General features: G+C 34.1%; 2 protein-coding genes across 2 annotated transcripts; both read left to right on the forward strand.

Moving 5' to 3' along the window:
* The first annotated feature begins 10,145 nt into the window (after positions 1–10,145).
* On the forward strand, positions 10,146–14,600 carry LOC129309100 (protein FAR1-RELATED SEQUENCE 11-like). The gene is given in 5 exon segments (XM_054950477.1): positions 10,146–10,762; positions 11,433–12,447; positions 12,843–13,286; positions 13,400–13,664; positions 13,667–14,600. Coding segments are annotated over 4 exon segments (2,274 nt in total). The 5' UTR covers positions 10,146–10,762; positions 11,433–11,478; the 3' UTR covers positions 14,263–14,600.
* A 2,228-nt stretch (positions 14,601–16,828) lies between these two features.
* On the forward strand, positions 16,829–18,391 carry LOC129310142 (uncharacterized). Its single transcript, XM_054952009.1, has 3 exons — positions 16,829–17,063; positions 17,491–17,732; positions 17,847–18,391. Exons 1-3 carry the CDS (start codon positions 16,845–16,847, stop codon positions 18,247–18,249), a joined length of 864 nt encoding a protein of 287 aa, XP_054807984.1. The 5' UTR covers positions 16,829–16,844; the 3' UTR covers positions 18,250–18,391.
* The last annotated feature ends 855 nt before the right edge of the window (positions 18,392–19,246 follow it).

Below are 19,246 nucleotides of genomic sequence, written 5' to 3' on the forward strand. Positions count from 1 at the left end.
TTAGGTAGTTGGCACGAGGTCCTAAGTATCACGTGAATGGTTAGACATCATAGAGTATAAATTGGTATTCCTTCTACATAAAGTCCTTAGATGATAAGAGTTCTATGCAAAATAGTAAGTTACTTTAGTAGCGGAAGGGGTTCACTTCTCCAGTACAAAAGGGGTTCACATATTCAAGTCTTGAACTCAAGATATTCATTATCTTCTCTTTCATTTGCTTCATTATTAGTATGACTTGAATTTACTTTCTCTAACTCCCATTAATGTTTTTTATACAGTGGCCACATGCAGTTGGCACTCCTTACCATGAAGAGCAACATCATTCTCTTCTTGTACTCCTTTCACTATAAAGTAGGGAAGGATTTAAAGAAGATAGTGGACCAGTAAGTATCCCCTCACTATAAAGCATCATTTGTCATGTTTAATTAGTGATAGTTGACTTTGTCATTTTATTAATAGGGTTATAAGGACATACCAACATGCTGAATTAGGAAAGCACATCCATGAGATTAAAGACCCTATATAGATCATGCAAAAGTAAGGGCATATTTCTTTAGAGATTAACCTACTTGATTTTAAAAATACTCATTTTGTTGTTCATTTATAAAGTCTCAGACAGCCGAAGAAATCTCAATCATGTTGCATGTATGTGATGCGACACATTTTTAACATCATCAAGCATGGCATGACTTCATTCACCCAAGAGATAAATGTATTGCTTTGGTTTTTTTTTATTGGTCCATCTACTTTGGTTTTTTCTTCCTTTAAAATTTACTAATATTTTGGTTTTCCTTTCAGATGTTCGAGTTTATTGAACCATTCCCTAGGGAGGACATTGATGATGTCAAACAATGGTGAATGGAGTTTTTTTTTTATGAAGCTTCATATAGGGTAGTACATAGGTTTTATAAAGTTTTTTTTATAGTTTCGTTAGTTTGTTGCAATTGTATATCGTTTGATTAGTTTACAATTTATAAGTTACATATATGAATTGAATATTATTTCAATTAATTTATTTATATTTTTTATTCAATTATATTAAATTATACTAGACTGGATTGGCTAGTTTTTATTTGTAGGCAATATTAAAAATTTACCTTGAAAAAAGGGGGTTATAGATAAAACAAATGAAATATTAAAAAAATATTATTTTGTAAACACGTTATAACCATAACCGATTTAGAATATTTATATTCTAAATCAGTTTTGAACAAAAATGATCTAGAAAAAAATAGTTTTCAATTTGATCAATTTCAAAACCAATTTAGAAAAAAATAGTTTTCAATTTGATCGGTTTAAAATTTCAACTTTATAAACCGATTATATTATTCAAACTAGCTTAGAATATGCTTTATTTTTATTTTTTATTTTTTTTGGATAATCTTTTGAGTTGGGTAAAGAATCGATATAAAAAGTTATTTTCTATATCAGTTATACAACCGGTTTAGAAAGTCCAAACTTTCTAAACCGGCTTTATCTAAACCAGTTCTAAAATTAGTGTTGATAAGGATTTTTAATTAGTTTAGGAAACATTTTCTGTACTAGTGACATTTAGTGCATTTTATGATGTCTCCTATAATGCATTTGCTCCAAAGAAAACATTTTTTTGTCTTTGCAAAAATCAAAATATCTACTTCTTTTTTCCCTCGTCAACTTCTTAAAGAATGTTTCCCCTTGTAAGTTGTTCCCTTTTTAGGAATGAGTATCGGCCTTTTGGGCCTTTGGCAACCTATCTAAAATAATAATGTTTTATCTCAATAAAGTCCCCGTCGCTTGAAGTTAAAATTCTTAAGAACTCGTATGATCGCTTATTTGTTCTTCCAATCTGTTATGTTAATGTTGATTGTTAAAAAAAAGTAATTTAGATAACAAAATATGGAATTTGGTTCAACTATCATACATACAAATGCTAGTAATCTCGAATCAATGTCTGGGTAAGAATTGATGAATGGAATGGAAGGGAAAAAATGGCAAAAAGAGATTACAAAGTGGTGATTATTAAGAGTCTAGAACCTGTGGGCGAGCTTCTCAATCTTCCTCTTCAACCAACGAAACCCATTTTTGAAAGCAGACTTAACCTTCCTTTCCCTTTCATAAGACTTGTATTTGGCCACCCTCCTCTTCCTCTTCACCTCAGCCTTGCTTAATGGACTACTCTCTACGTAACCTCTCCCCGCTGTTCTCCACGACGGCGCCTTCCCCACGCGCCACCTCCCACTCATCCCGCTGTTGTCTACGCCCCACATGCCGCCGCTGCCATAGTAATTGTCCACTTCCATCTCTGACTTTTCTGCCGACGGCGCAAGGAGAGGAGGAATTAGATCCTAGTCTCCTATTTTAATTACCTTGTCTTGAGTTTCAGTGCAGCTCTCGTGTTGCATTATTATATTATAAGAGACAGGCCAAGCTTGGATTGATCTTGTGGGACTGACGAGGCTACAGCAAAGCTCTCAATTGGTATTGGAAAATGTTGGTTTCATCTATCTGGGCTTCGCTTTCTTTAGGCGAAGAATCGAAATTTAGAATGATGAACGGTTTTTGACGCCTCATCATGTCAAATCTATAACCCTGTTTTCTGATTTGGCTTTTTTTTTTTTTTTCCAATTGACTTTCCTTAAAATCTTCCTTTTTTGGGGGCATTGTTTTTTATTTAGTCATGAGAGAGTCGCAGTTAACTATTTAAAAAAAAATATTGATAATTATATTTTTGATAGTATTTTAAAAATAAATTATAAATATTAATTTAGATAATTATAAATTTAAAAATTTTAATTATAAACTAGACATTTAAATCCTAAATTTAGATTTTTATTTAAAACTATTTAAATTGATATTTATAATTTATTTTTAAAAGATTTTATTGAAATTTAAGTATTATTAATTTGATTGTTCCAGACTTTGCTTTCGTTATACTTTTAGTTATTTCAAAGAAATAAATAATTCATTTATGGTCTCAGGTCCAAGGAGTTTTTTCCCCGGAATTCCAATCATTAAATGAAATTAAAAATATTATTTTTTTAAAAAAAATATTAAATTCATTTTCATCGAAAGTTTCACTTTTCCCCGATATTACGTAAACATGTCTTGGCTATCAGGCTAATCATAAGCCATTTGTGCTATCAAATTTTTTTTTTTTTAACATCATAAAAGTATTATGTGCGACGCATGGTTTATAGTCCCAAGTTATAAGGAGAGACATATATTTGACCTGTTCTCAAATTAAGATCCAGATGAGCTATAAATAGATCTAACATTGACCTCTTTAATTAATTATTTAATTGTTAATTCAAATACGTGTAAAAAAAAATTCCATTTGATTCAGGCGGGCAAGGTTTTCATATGCCAAGCCTTTACTGATCACACAAAAATCTATTTGATTCAAGTTTTAAAAAAAAAGAACATATGCAATAAAAAAAATCCATACAAATTAAAAGCAATTAGAATAGTTTTTGTACATCTGTATGGGGATAGATTATGGCATTCATAATTTATAAATAATATTTTTATACATATTTAACTGGGAGAATTGGTAAAAAGGACTTGCTTAGGAAGGAAATTATATTCTAGGACCAAATGAAAGTTAAGAACCAAACTCATTATAATATTAAAAAAAGATGGGATGAATGGACTAAAATTTCCTTCAACCCATTCAACATTCTTGAGAGGGAAAAGTTATTAAAGATGTTTTCTTTCGATACCTTCAACGTCAACAGCAAGGAGCTGAATGTCAACTCCTCTTCTACTCATCCCTTTGATGACTACCATAAAGATGGCTCCTACTCTAGCTATGATGATAGCTACTCCAGCTTTTCTGGCAGATTTCCTACCAATGGTAATGTCGCTATTGACCATATCGCCATTAAGTCACCAGAGATCCTTGGGTTTAGTGATCCAAATCCCAATTATTCTCGGTCTCCCTTCGAATCGGTCCACATGGAGAATGGGAATGAAAACAAAAATGGATACGGCAATGGTGTTTTTTTCTCAGGGCTAGTGCTTCCCCCATTCCATTTCTCTCTATTCTCCCTTCGATTACCATTGATTGTGTTTCTCTACCAATTCAACATCGCTTCCTCATCACTAACCTCCATCTGCCATTGAGCTTCTGTAGGATGGGTTCTTTCCAGAGTTAGAAACCTCTCTCTGTTCGATGCTTTATTGATTCTTCATTTTATTTTGATTTTGTGGACTTCGATTTTGATGCTAAGGTGTTTTAAAGGAATCATACTAGGTGTAAGAACTATAACTATAACAGGTTTGGGTACAAGGAAGCAACACTCAAACTTATGAATTATGAATATACCAGTACGTTTTGCAAGATGGAATTTAATATGTTTGTGATTACATTATTGTCGTATAATTAGTTGTAAACGTCCCACGAAATAAATGTTTAATCCTAAAATAAATCATCTTTATAAAAATTGAGAACATCTTCAAAAGGAATTACTATTATGTGTTTCTTGCATACTCATATTATATGGATAGGGAGCAGTTTATTGAGTTTTTGGGATGTTAATATAGGTGGTACCACACATCACATATGTTTGTATGATTAGTTGCTGTAATTCATGTGGATGGGAAGGAGGGATTGGCAGATGTTTGTATGATTGAGCTTAGAGGCACTGTAGGTAAGAATTTTTGTGACGTAGAGATGCTTCTTCTTCATCCATGTTATCTTGGTCAATTCATCACATAGGAGTATATTTTTTACTTTTACAAGTGACATTGAATTTATGCCATTTATTGAGGCTTTATAATAATTGTCCTTTCCTTAGTTATTTGAAGGACATTTGGCAACTGTTTCTAGTTCTCCTTTTTGTTTCAACTCATTTTGTTGTTTGGTCATCTGTTTTTTGGGATCTTGATATAACTATCTTGCTTTATAGTTTAAATATCATTGTGAAATTATTGACCATTTTTATAGCATTATTTTTTGTTGCTTAATCTTCTTATGGTTTTAATTCTATTTCTTAATTGGTTTAATAATTATAATATAATTGTAAACCATCAATTTATGATATAATTGTAAATTATCTATTTCTGATATAATTGCCACATGTTTTTATTGTCTAGAGCAAAACTAAAAGCAAATCACATAATGAAAATTGCTTTACAATATGAAGTTCAAGGTAATGGTTCAGAAACTAAAAAATTTTCTAATATATTGTGTAAAGATTGAAAGAGTCGTCTAATTATTAAATATAGCCACTTGATGAATTTAACACTTTAAGGCATAGTTTATGTAAAATTTCAGTTCTTATAGTACTCTTATTTTTTAGCATAGTTTTTACATCAAATCCTAAAAGTCGTTTTATTATTGAATATTTCTTGTATTTTTGTACAACTTCTATTAAGAATTAGGAAAGAAGCAAAAAAAGGATCTCTACCTTCTAATGTTGCTGCTAGAATGGAGGAATTGTACTAGAACTATAAAACTGCAATACATACGTTATTGTTGATCTTATTTATTCAAATAAATTTATGTTGTATTTCAAATGGCTTATTTTAAAATATATATGAGCTTTTCATTTTGTCATATACATACAAAATGCAATCATTTTGTCTAGAATTACTTTATTTTCCAATAGATATAATGTAAATAAAATACTTGATCATGATCTACTTGACTAAATCATTCCTAACATCATAATGAAATCATGTAAGTATTTAGATATGCTTGACTAACTATGTGTTTCACTTGCCTTTTTATTGGACTATTCTTTTAAGTCTTCTACCATTAAAGGTTATAGTCTTGGCTTGTATCATGTCGCAGATTCACGGTTGATTCTCTGATATGGTTAAAGTTTATAATTTACTTTGTTATAAATCTATGTTAATATGAGCCAAAAAATTTCTACATGGCATCCATTCTTTTATTGGGGATTAACTTTTTACTAACTCTCTGAAAGGCCACAAAAAAAGTGTTGAGAAGCTAGTTGTAATTTTGTAGATGTCATGTATTAATGCTTGAATGACTCACTTATGATGCTACTAATTTTCATTTTAGGCATAATGTTTTAGACGCACTAAAGTATAAGGCTTTATCTGAAGAGGAAAAGAAAAATAAGTTCAAGTCAAGAACCTCTTGTATACATCTTATAACTCAAGTGAGCTATAAAAAAATGCTGATCAAGGAATTTCCTTAAAAGATTAAATAAAAATGTGATTGTATTTTAAAATGTATTTATGATCGTCCCCCTTATTTGTTTTTAGTACAGGATATGATGTACTTTAATATGGGCATAATATTGTTCTTACCCCCATATTATATCTTTTGATATGGGGTGCCCTATAGTCTTCATTTATCATTTTGATTGTACTTGACAAAAAGATAAACAAACTTAATGGAATTAATGGTCTTTCATTAAAATTATTGTTGTTTGTTCTCGCTTTTCACATTTTCTTGTTTTCTCAGGATAATTCAGTTGTTCTCAATATTACATTATTGAATCCGCATCTTTTACAGGTTAACATGGCTTGCTATATGATGTCTAATATTTAAAAAAGAGAGAACTTATTATAAGTGTTCTCTTATTTATTTTTTGTATAGATTATGATGTAGTTTAATATGGGTATGATATTGTTCTTACTTCCCATAATATATTTTGATTTAGGGTACCATAATTAAAGGGTGCAAGGGTTTTGGCTTGGGTGCAAGAGGCATGGCTTAGGTACAAGGCTTCTGGCTTAAGGTATATGTGTAATAGCTTGGGTGCAACAGATTTGGTTTAAGGTGCAAAGCTTCTAACTTAATCATTTTCATGTAATTAAAGGGCACTGACAGAGGTATGCTCTCTGTGTTGGAAATTGTGCCCTAAAGCCAATCATTGTATTATGCACATTGTTATTTAATGAATTTCTCTTTTGTTTTCATAACAATTGCATGTTTAATATGATAACTGTATCCTTGGACAAACTATAGTGATTGTCCTATATGTCCTTGATTGGTCATCTTTGAGGAATCATAGATGAAATAAAACTAGTATGACTTTGATTAATTATAAAGATACAAATTAAAGTCATAGGCACTTGAAAGAGCATAAGGTGCTGGCACAACCCACTATGAGAAAACTGCATGATACAAGTTATAAGCTTATCTTATATATAACTATATCACTAAGCCCTTTGACTTAAGATCATCATGGATTCCCACATGATGACTATTGAACTTTAACCTAATCAAAAGTCACCTTTGATCAGGTGATCATAAAGGCTATGATTAAGTTTAGTGATAATCATGTAGAGGAATATGAGTGGTCAAGATAGAATTTGTCCCTTGCATTAAGTGAGAGTTATTACTAGGCTCCTCGATGAGTAAGACTGAGAAAATGTATGGCTACACTATAATAAAAAGGGTTTTTCCATTGTTACTGTCAATCTACTCAGAGATCGAGAAAGTAACTGTTAGGTAAAGGAGAATGATAATTTCATGTCTCATACTTAACTGAAATATCGCATGACAAATATCTTGTTAGAGGCCACTTGTGACTTGTGGGTTAATAGCGTAATTAGCTTATTGCCAATTTTATATAGGCTTACAAGGTCACACACAAAAACATCTCAACTCGAGCTATAATGTTCAAGTTCATTGAATTTAAAATATGTCTAGATTTAATGAATGTAATATAGCGTGAATGAATATATATATATATATATATATATTTGAATATTTATTTAATAAATATTTATATATTTTTTTAAATGAAATATAAAATTCAAAGTATAATTATATATATATTTTTTGAAATATATATATATATATATATATATTCATATGTGTGTGTGTATATAAGATGTGTGTGTATATATATATATATATGATATATGTATATGGTATATAAAATTAAATATAATATATAATATATATTTTCAAAATATATATGTATATATATATATTCGTGTATATATATAATATAATATGTGTATGTGATATATATTATATCATATTATGTTAGTTTTAAATTTAATTTTATGTGATAGAGTAAATTTAATAACTAACATGATATGAGAAAATATCATGTTAGTTTTATAGTTTAAATTTATAAGATAAATTTGAATTAGATATGATATTATAGATTAAATTTATGAGATAAATTTAATTAATTTTTTGTGGGTTTTTAAGTGAAAGACAAAAACCATAATCCATATGCTATATATAGATAAGGATGTCATTTATGAAGGTGAAGAGAATTAGAAAAGTTCTGATAGCAAAAACATTTTAGAGCCATGAAATACCGTATAAAAAGAAAAATTAACGTTCAAAGAAGAACAGATGCTAGGAGTACTAGCACGTTATTCAAGTTAGAGAACTGTTCGTGTGGATACCGGTAGAAAGAGCAGATTTACGTTGTTAGCTCCTAAGATCCAAACTCTTAAAGAGAACGTGCTCTAAGTTCAAAGAATTAAAAGGCAACTCTTCTATCCACCTTGACTTAAACGAGTTCGTTCAGTCCACATCAGGATAGGGACTTTAAAATTTTAACCTTCTGCTGTGCCTCCCTATCCAACACTCTGTGTGTTTGATTTACATGTAATTCACCGGATATTACATGTAAATTATTCCTTAGTCATACTCACGAGTTTTTTCACATAATGATTTACATGTAATCCATAGTTATTTTCATATAATTCGAGGGGATTGACAGAGATGTGCTCTCTGTATGTTTGATTTATATGTAATCCTATAGAGATTACATGTAAATTATTTCTTGGGTATGCTCACAAATTTTACCCCACATTAATTTACATGTGATCAATGGTAGTTTATATGTAAATCCGAGGCACTAACAGGGGCATCCTCTCCGTGTGATTGATTTACATGTAATCCACTAGAGATTACATATATATTATTCTCCAAGCATGTTCGCGAATTTTTTCCTACATTGATTTATATGTAAACAATGGTAGTTTGCATGTAAATCTGAGGCACTAATAGGGGCATCTTCTCTATGTGATTGATTTACATGTAATTTGCTAGAGATTACATGTAAATTATTCCTCATGCATGCTCGTAAATTTTTTCCTACATTAATTTACATGTAATCAATAGTAGTTTACATGTAAATTTGAGGCACTACTAGGGGCATCCTCTCTCTTTGATTGATTTACACATAATCAGCTAGAGATTATATGTAAATTATTCCTCAGGCATGCTTAAGAATTTTTTTTCATATTGATTTACATATAATTCATAGTCATTTTTATGTAATTTTGGGAGATTGATAGAGGTGTGCTTTTTGTGCATTTGATTTACATATAATTCACAAGATATTACATGTATTTGTCCAAGCTAGAAGTCTTATACCCTAAACCAGATTGCTTACACCCAAGCCAAAAGTCTTCCACTCCAACTCTGAAGCCCTTACATCCTAAGCTAAAAGCCTTTTACCTTAAGTCAGAAGTCTTGCACCTCAAGCCAAAAGTCTTGTATTCCAAACTAAAAACCTTGTACTTAAGCCATAACCTTTGCACCTCAAACTAGAAGTCTTGCACCCAAGTTATAACCATTGTATCTTAAACTAGAAGCCTTGCACACAAGCCAAATCCCTTGCACGCAAGCCATAACCCTTACATACTAAGTCAAAATCCTTGCACCCTCTAGTGATTGAGTTTACATGTAATCCTTGATGTTTACATGTACTTAAGAGGTGTTGACACTTTCTAACGACCTGTTAGCCAGAGCTCCAGCAAGCACACTGTCACCTATAAGAACTCCGGTAAACAGAGCTCTAGTGGATTGATTTTGTGCCTTTTTTTATAAAAAAAAATTAATTAACACATAGGAGCATTATGGTCATTTGTTCAAATTATTTAATAAATAAAATATTAACCTTAATTCCTCAATCGCATTTGATCATTGGACCAATTTCCCTTCCAATAAAATCCTTTTCACCAATTTTCCCAATTTAACCAAAATTTTAAATTTAATGATTGCAATTTATTGCTATTTTAAATGGAAAGAGCTATAATTAATTATATCATCCAACAGATATTAACGTTACATCAAAACAATGTACCATGGTAAACCAAACAGATTAACATTAGAAAAAAGTGAAGTGACGTTGGTCACCGGAAAAAAAACAGAAAACAAAAAAAGTTAAACAATCATCAGACTTGGAGCAACGACTGATGCATGTCATTGGGTTCTCCAAACTATGGATGTGGGTTTAGGGGCATCTTTTGATTCTTAATTTCTTATTTGCGGGGTTGATTTTGTCCGGAGAAGATTTAAAAAAAGCTATACACTGTAACGCAACGATACGTTTGGACTTTCGTCAGTTTTGTTCGCTTCGTCTCATCGCCCTGCTCCTCCTCATTCGTGTTAGGGTTCGAACTTCGGAGAGTTCTAGCTTGTCATCATTTCTTCGCACTACCCATCCACATCAGCGACCGGCATAGGAGTCCTGAGCAATTCGATGTTTCGGTTGTTGCACTTCTATTTCGACCGATATTTGACTGTATCTAACGATCTATGGAATATTGTAATTCCTCTGCGTTTCAATTAGTTTAGTTTAGGAACTCGGAAATTTTCGGTTGTATCGTACCACACGGTATGATCAGTTGTTTTTTGTTCTTGGAGTCTGGGAGGAGTTGGGATTGGATGAGACTCCGCATGTACTTTGTTGGATCTGTGAAAGCTGCTACCGAGTTCATAGATTGTAATTTTTGGGATATGGATTATTTTTGGCGAGACCCCCGTGAATATTCAGGACATTGAAGATCCACATGTGTGGTAAATGGAAGCACAGTGAAAAACCTGACTGTAAGTGATGTGGATGTGCTTATTTAGTTTATGTTTATTCTGAATTTGATCTAACTTGGTCTCTTCGGATATGTAAACTAGAATCTATGTTTTTTTTTTTTACTATGAGCTTTGTTTGGTAACTGGAAGTAATACTCATTTCTTGAAGTATCTACTATCTATGCTGGCTTAGCTTTGTTCCATTTTCCACCAGGTTCTCACTTTATCAACTTCCTAGCTATAATAGATGATATAAATGAGCCCGTTCCGACTAGATTGTTTAGTTAAGCGGCTGATATCTTTTACTCGAAAGATTTTTCACATGTTCCTTAGTTCATTGCTAGAAATATGTTTTGATTTCTGTGCCAATCTTGGTTTATACTAGCTGGAAAGGTTGAAGCTCCTATCCTGCGTTGCTTCTTCCAGGTCTGGGGGTTTGATGTATCCAGAGTCCAGACGGGTCGTGGGATAACAAAATAGTTGGTGCTGGGCTTATCTGCTTGATTGAAACTGTGACTATTTGTGAAGAAATAAAAGGAGTTCATAGATTGAAATAAAAACTATCAATTTTTGTTGCTTTTATTTTGTTGTAAGAGAAACTTGAGAGACATACTGGCATCCACCTGTCAAGTCGTTTTATATTCTGATATCATGTATAAGTGGTTATCTTTCTCATTTGCCTGGTTTGTAGGTTGAAAAATCTTCCAATCATTCCAGCTGGAGTTGCAAGGGACAGAATGTCCAAAGGAACTAGTCTAGTGCTGGATTCATCTGAAAATGGCACAGATTTGTCTCAGGATGATATTGGCACCATTGAGGAAACCCCGGAAGAGTCAATTTTGTCACGACAAACTTCTGTGAACCTTCTTCCTTTTATCGGTCAAAGATTTGTTTCTCAAGAAGCTGCTTATGAATTTTATTGCAGTTTTGCGAAACAATGTGGCTTTTCAATTAGACGGCATCGCACTCGAGGAAAGGATGGGGTTGGTCGGGGAGTTACTAGACGGGATTTCACATGCCATCGTGGTGGTTATCCCCAGATTAAGCCGTCTGATGATGGAAAGATGCAAAGAAATCGCAAGTCTTCTCGTTGCGGCTGTCAAGCATACATGCGCATTGTCAAAAGGGCAGATTTTGATGTCCCTGAATGGCGAGTGACGGGATTTAGCAACATCCATAATCATGAGTTATTAAAATCCAATGAGGTGCGTCTTCTTCCAGCATATTGTGCAATATCTCCAGATGACAAGAGCCGTATCTGCATGTTTGCTAAAGCTGGAATGTCAGTGAGGCAAATGTTAAGACTGATGGAGCTTGAGAAAGGCATCAAACTTGGTTGTTTACCGTTCACAGAGATTGACGTGAGAAACTTGTTGCAGTCATTTAGAAATGTTGATAGAGACAATGATGCTATTGATCTTATTGCTATGTGCAAGAGACTAAAAGATGAAAACCACAACTTCAAGTATGAGTTTAAGATTGATAGTAATAACAGGCTAGAGCATATTGCCTGGTCTTACACTTCATCTGTTCAATTGTATGAGTCATTTGGAGATGCTGTGGTTTTTGATACAACGCATCGTCTGGATGCCTATGACATGTTGTTGGGAATTTGGCTTGGAGTGGACAATCATGGAATGACTTGTTTCTTTGGTTGTACCCTTCTGCGGGATGAAAATATTCAGTCTTTTTCATGGGCTCTAAAGGTAATTAAGAACCTAATGGAGTTATCCTGTTAACAATCAAGGTCAAATATTTTACTTCTCCATTGTATACTATCTAATGCAAGCTTAATCATTTGCTTAATCTACTTTGATGTTAGGGCTCGGAAAAAATCAAGAGAAATTTGATAACTGCCGCACCATTAAGAGAAATCTGATTACTGCCCCCCTGCCAAAATAAATAAATATCCACTTCTTCCACAATAGATGAATTTACTAAAAAGTAAAGCAGCATAATTTCTGTGGAACTTTTCTTTTCAATGCATGTGGTCCTTTCCTTCTTAGATACATTTATACTCATGTGGATGTTCCATGTCACCAAAATTCCTTTATATGTACACACCATTTGACTTTTTCCCCCTTAATTGACAAATACACAGGCATTCTTAAGCTTCATGGAAGGAAAGGCTCCGCAGACCATGTTAACTGATCATAACATGTGGCTGAAAGAAGCCATTGCTGTTGAAATGCCTGAAACCAAACATGCCTTTTGCATATGGCACATTATTGCGAAGTTCTCTGACTGGTTTTCTGTACTTCTTGGATCACATTATGATGAGTGGAAAGCTGAGTTCCATCGGCTCTACAATTTGGAACTGGTGGAAGATTTTGAGGAAGGCTGGGGGCAAATGGTTGATAAATATGCACTCCATGCGAATAAGCACATTGTTAGCTTATACTCATTAAGGACATTTTGGGCTTTACCGTTCTTGAGGTGCTACTTCTTTGCAGGATTGACCAGCACAAGCCAATCTGAGTCCATTAATGCTTTCGTCCAACGGCTCTTGGGTGCCCAGTCTCAACTAAATCGCTTTGTAGAGCATGTATGTGTTACGCACTTCTTTTCCTTTATTATTTTCAGTGAAGTCCTTTATATTTATTTATCAGTTATTAATTATTCATATCTGATGTTGTACTCAAATGCCAATTTTAACAGGTTGCCGATATTGTTGAATTTAATGACCGGGCTGGGTCAAAGCAAAAGATGCAACGAAAACTGCAGAAAGTGTGCCTTAAAACCGGTTCACCTATTGAATCCCATGCTGCTACAATGCTTACTCCTTATGCCTTTAATAAACTGCAGGATGAGCTAGTTTTGGCACCACAATATGCATCATTTCTGGTTGATGAAGGTTGCTTTCAGGTCAGACACCACACTCAGATGGATGGAGGGTGCAAAGTATTTTGGGTTCCTTGCCAGAACACATGAGCTGCAGCTGCCGTCTGTTTGAGTTTTCAGGCATCTTATGCAGACATATTTTAAGAGTCATGTCAAATAATAACTGTTTTCACATTCCTGACCAATATGTACCTACCCGTTGGCGTGGTACCTGTTCATCTTCTGCTAACCCCTTCAGGGTTACAACTTCCAGGGATCATTCTGAAAGAATAGAATTGTTGGAATCCATGGTTTCAACACTTGTCATGGAATCCATTGAAACAGAGGAACGCCTTGGTGCTGCTTGCGAGCAAATCTCCATGGTTTTATCGCGTATCAAAACCCTTCCTAGGTCAACACATGGGGTGAATGGCATTGCATATAATTATCAATCAGAGTCACTGATACTGCCGGAGGTGGATGATGCTGATGGTATAATTCATGGTTTTACGATTACAAATCCCCATGATTCCATCACTTTAGGAAAACTAAAGGAGAGAAGGGCAAGAGATGGAGTTGATATAAGTAGGAAGCGGAGACATATTTCAGGGCCATTGTGTGGGCATTACGGACATGATGCATCTGATTGCTCGACAATGGCTGGTGATAACTTGAATGGGGACGCACTAGGTTACTCGTAGAGTGAGGGGAAGTGGTACCACATGTACAAAATTAGTGAATTATTTATTTCAATGCCCATTATTCTTTTTCCGTGCATTAGCTCCTGCAAATTTGATAGTAACGCAAATTATGAAATGTGAGCAAAAGACCAGCACGATTCTGGTTACCTTAATGATCATTCACAATCGCTTAGCTACGGGAATGGGTGAATGTTATATTCTCGTGCATTTCATTTACCGAGAATAAGAATTGGGTGCTCATTACGCTTGGGCCGTCAGATTGTAATCATGGATATCGTGGCTTGTGAATCCAAGTTTGGATATGAATTTATTGGTAACATAAGATGCTTCGTGGATGATCATGGTTTACCGGACATGTTTATCTGAATATGCAATGTGATGATTGATTACCTGCTGTATATAATGTACTACCTGTACTTTCAACTGGAAATGGGTTTATGATTACCAAGAATTTGTCGTCTCACGATATCTGAAACTGGGTTTAGGTTTCTCCTTGTATGGGATGTGAAATACGTCCAAAAAAAAAAAAAACATTAGTGAAAAGACTTGCCTTTAAATACATCATTACACTCAACGTTGTTTGGTTGTGCTTTTCATCTCTAGAACATAAACTATTATATTCAAAGCCCGATAGCTTTCCATGATTCTAAAATTTGCCAATCTCACTCGCAAAATAAATCTTACCTTAGACTTCCATAACTGCATGTCCATGTTGCCACGTAACTGGCAATTTGCTTGTCATTTTTTTTTTTAACAAGATATGTAAATTATACATTCTGAGTTGTGCCATACCTACAGGTTTTCATTCTCCTGAATCTTCTGCCAGCGAAACTTTGCTTAACCTGCTTGGCAACGACTTGACACTGTTATTTGCAATTTTCCTTCTTCCGTTACGACGCTGATGAGACCTCAGAAGAGCTCTTCGTGCCAATTCCTTCCCCATATTGGATTTGGTTGTGCCATTCGTATGAGAAGCTTCTTCAAGAGAGACTCCTTGCTTGATGTTGCTGTTACCGCTGCTAGTATCGAGCCCTCCTGACCTGTCCTTCTCGCAAGCCATTTTTTCTTTCCAAGATGCAGAAACAGCAGGATGTTCAAGAAACTAAGATGAACTCTAATGAATCAGCGATGATAGAAAAAGCGGGGCATTTTTCAGCTTTTAAGGTGGTTTCTGGAGATTTTTTTTTTCCACTCATTGATTACAGACCATAGGCGTTCGAAGGGAATATATGAAGGGAACCGGTGGGTTCACAGGAAGAGCCGACTTTATGGGATGCACAAGGAATCACTTGTAAAAGAATCATTCATAACTCAGGGAATAAGTTTTTTGGCTGCCTTTCATATTAAGAAATTTATTTATATGCACTTGTAGCATTTTCTATTTTACACATACGATCCACCTATGCGATCTCTCTCTAGCCTTTTACAAGTCGGATGCTTCGTTCCATTAAATATTTGAAACTTTGAGACTCTGCAAACTAAAAAGAGTGGTTCGCAACACTTTCACCTCTAGACGAAGTTCTTTTATCTTATCATCATGCAAATCTTAAATAGTAAATAGTCTTACTTTGATTTGATAAGCTAAGCTCCGTTGAATCAGTCATTGTAGGGAAAAGTTCATGGCTTTAATAGGAGATGATCACATATTCAAATGAGAGCTTGTATTTTTCAACAAGGAAAACCATCATCCGATATGTGCTATTCCCAAATTTAACTTCCTTGTATCAAACTCTCTTATGTTCCATAGTCAGTTCAAAACCAGAATCAAAATGTTGGGTTATGATCTCAACAGTGTTATAATGACATGGGTAAAAAAAAAAAAAAGTTATAGTGTTACAACAGGATAGAAGAGAGAATAATATAGCATGCATAAAATTTATTTTTTTACGTTTATTTCCCGTATAATATATGCAATCCAGCAGATAAACCATACTCGTTATTCCAAGAGCACTACCCTCCCACGTACCTCCACACATGTCAACGTCAATCATTAGGTGTCTATCAGGAAAGCACTTTCTGGAACTTTGTGGTTATGCTCAACACAGCGCTTATCTTTTAAACGCTTGAACGAAGAATATTAACTATTAAGCCCCACGGAATAATTTATAAGCCGTCCATCTTTTTTATTTGCTTTGCCTCAAATCGAAGGAGAGAATTCATTCTCTCTCTTATATATATATTCCCTTTATCTCCTCCTTTCTCCAGAAATATTTGATCATGCCACCAAAAATGCGTTGCAGGATCATATGAATATGTAATGACATCACCCAAGATTGTTTTCATATTTTGAAGGTGGGTTTGAATGAAATTCCATCAACGCCTGCATGTAACTAAATAAACTGAAAGGCAAGCATACACATACACGTGTAGCTGTGTAGACAAGCACAAACTTTTGACCATTATCATCAAATATAGCTTCAAAGCTGAACTTTTTAGTGTGAAGCAACGATTTCCCTTGTGTGAATGCTTAGTATATATTCCCAGAACCTAAGAATCTTTCATCATAAGCAACCTTTACCCCAAGCAATTCTGAAACTCCAATTCCTTCTTTCTCCATATTCTTTTTCTCTGAACTTAATTAAATGCCCTCGGTTCCCTCTTCTCTTTCTTCCATTGCTCTTCAGTTTTGTTTCGACTTCAATATGCCTCGAAAAATGGCAGTCACGCATGCTGATCTTGAACCAGGCCATAGCAGAATCGATTTGAGAAGCAAAACTGGTGCGTGCCTTGTGATTTTGACCATTCTTTTGGGCTTCGTCTGCTTCACTCTCTGTCTCGTTGCAGAAGCCACGCGTTCAGAGGTACAATTTCTGCTTCTTTTTATGTTGCCATATTCTTAGTGCTGTTTTGCGTTTCGTATCTGTGATAGTGTTGATAGCATTAAACTGACATTGTCGAGTTGTCATCATACGTTATACACTAGGAAACCTATGGAAACACCAGCATTTGAGGAAATCTGAAGCACCAATATGCTATGAACAATATCATAGTGACGAGATGACATTTGAGGAATTTTGTTACGTGAAAATTGAAATTTGGTGTTATGTATGGTTCATGTGTTGGACACATTGAAAACATGGCTAAAGTGTATGTGCATTGTAACCCATAATAGCCTGATATCTGTATCAAATACAATGTGACAATTGAGATTATAATATCATTCCATATTTTATAATGGTGAGTCATGTGTACCAGAATTTGATATGGTGGGGGTATGTGATGTGGCAGGCAATGTACAAAGGAGACGAAAAGGGAGGGAAGAACTCCGTGTGTGTATACAATGATAGTGGAAAAGTGCCACTGCTATGTGCTGCTTGTGCTTTTGTTGGTCTTGCAATTGCCATGGTTGTGGAGCATGCTTACTTGATGATTTCTGTTAGTAAATCACCAGCTTTACTTTCGTGGGAGCCTGATTCTTCTTCTGCAAGGTTTCTAACATGGCAAACTGGGTTCCTCTTCATTTCAACCTGGTAAGTAAGATCAATCATAATCAATGTCCCATATCCGTAGTCTTTCTTGCCTTGGAATTCCAATGCAAGATATGCTCATCAGATATTCAAATAAGTTGGCGTTGGCGTGTTTAGGATATGTTTTGCAGTAGGGGAGATTCTATTACTAGCAGGAGTGAGTGTGGAATCAGGACATCTCAGAAACTGGAACAATCCCAGAACAACATGCCTTGTGATCAAACAGGGCTTATTTGCAGCAGCCGGAGTTTTTGCCTTGACCACTGTGTTACTTGAATCTGCTTTATACTTAACTGCTGTTCGTGCCCAGAAAGTATCTCTGGAGCAAGAGAACGTTAGACGACAAGTTCTGGAAACATCTGCACTATATTCTTCTCCTGTAACATCTCCCAGAACCCTAATCATGCCCATTTCTACTATGCCTAGGGAAAACCCCATACCCACAATAGAGAATCAAGCTAGTGATCATCTTTTGTCTGTGTTTCCCACCCCTTTTAACAAAACCTCCAGAATACTGTAAGTACGTGGAGCTTTATCTTTGTGCTGTGTATATTAGTCAACGTGTTTATATATATACTTGTCAGTGCCGCTGACGCTGGATCGCTTAATTTCTTGAGAGATCTTTCCAGGGAAGTAATGGAATGCGGAGGGAGAATCTTTTATCTCGGCATGCAAAAGTTATTCTTTGCCTTGTTTTTGGAAAATCTTTGTCTTTGCTTTTTCTTAAATCTGACAAGAACTTGGGATCACCATGTTTTGGTCCACGGCGTTGTATTGAAGAGCAAGACAGAGAAGATGCCTCAGATTGTGAGAATGTTATTGTACGCACCAAAACGTTTTGATCAGATTACGAAGTGGAGAAAAGCAAATGGATTGTGTTGCTATTTATTCCAAGAAAATATGCACAAAGCATATTAAAGAAACCGAACCTAACTAATATGACAATTTTTTTTAAAAAAAATTCTATGACTTAAAAGTAAAACCATTGTTATATACATTAAAAAAAAAGTAAAGCCATTGGAATAAAATACAAATCCTACCCTTTCTTTTCCTTTTATTTCTCTTATTTTGAGTGACACTTGTTGCATGGTTTTGAATATTAGGGTGATCTATACTTGTTTTGCTATAGTATTATTACCTGTATATTTTTTGTCATGCAAACTTATTTGTAAAATTAAACTTTAGAAAATGGTTTAGTTTTGGATAATGGTTTATTTATATGAACTTTAGAAAATGGTTTACTTTGGACTTCAGATAATGAGTTGATTTATATTACGTGTTAACATTTTTGAAATTATACAACTTGTAATTTTATGATTTAAATTAATTTTTTTAATTTTATTATTTAAAAATTTATTTATATGAGCCGAAGGCCGTCCCTAGGCTCTAAGAAGCCTGTAGCAAGAACAAGCTTTATAAATATAAGTATATATATAAAACATTTCAAATCTATGGCCTATTTGGCAAATTGTTTTGGGAACAATTTTTTATTCTTCAAAACAAAAAACAAAAAAATC

This window comes from Prosopis cineraria, unplaced genomic scaffold (genome assembly GCF_029017545.1).
Source record: "Prosopis cineraria cultivar Desert tree isolate PC_DT_omini unplaced genomic scaffold, ASM2901754v1 PC4, whole genome shotgun sequence".
In the NCBI taxonomy this organism is placed as follows: Eukaryota; Viridiplantae; Streptophyta; class Magnoliopsida; order Fabales; family Fabaceae; genus Prosopis; species Prosopis cineraria.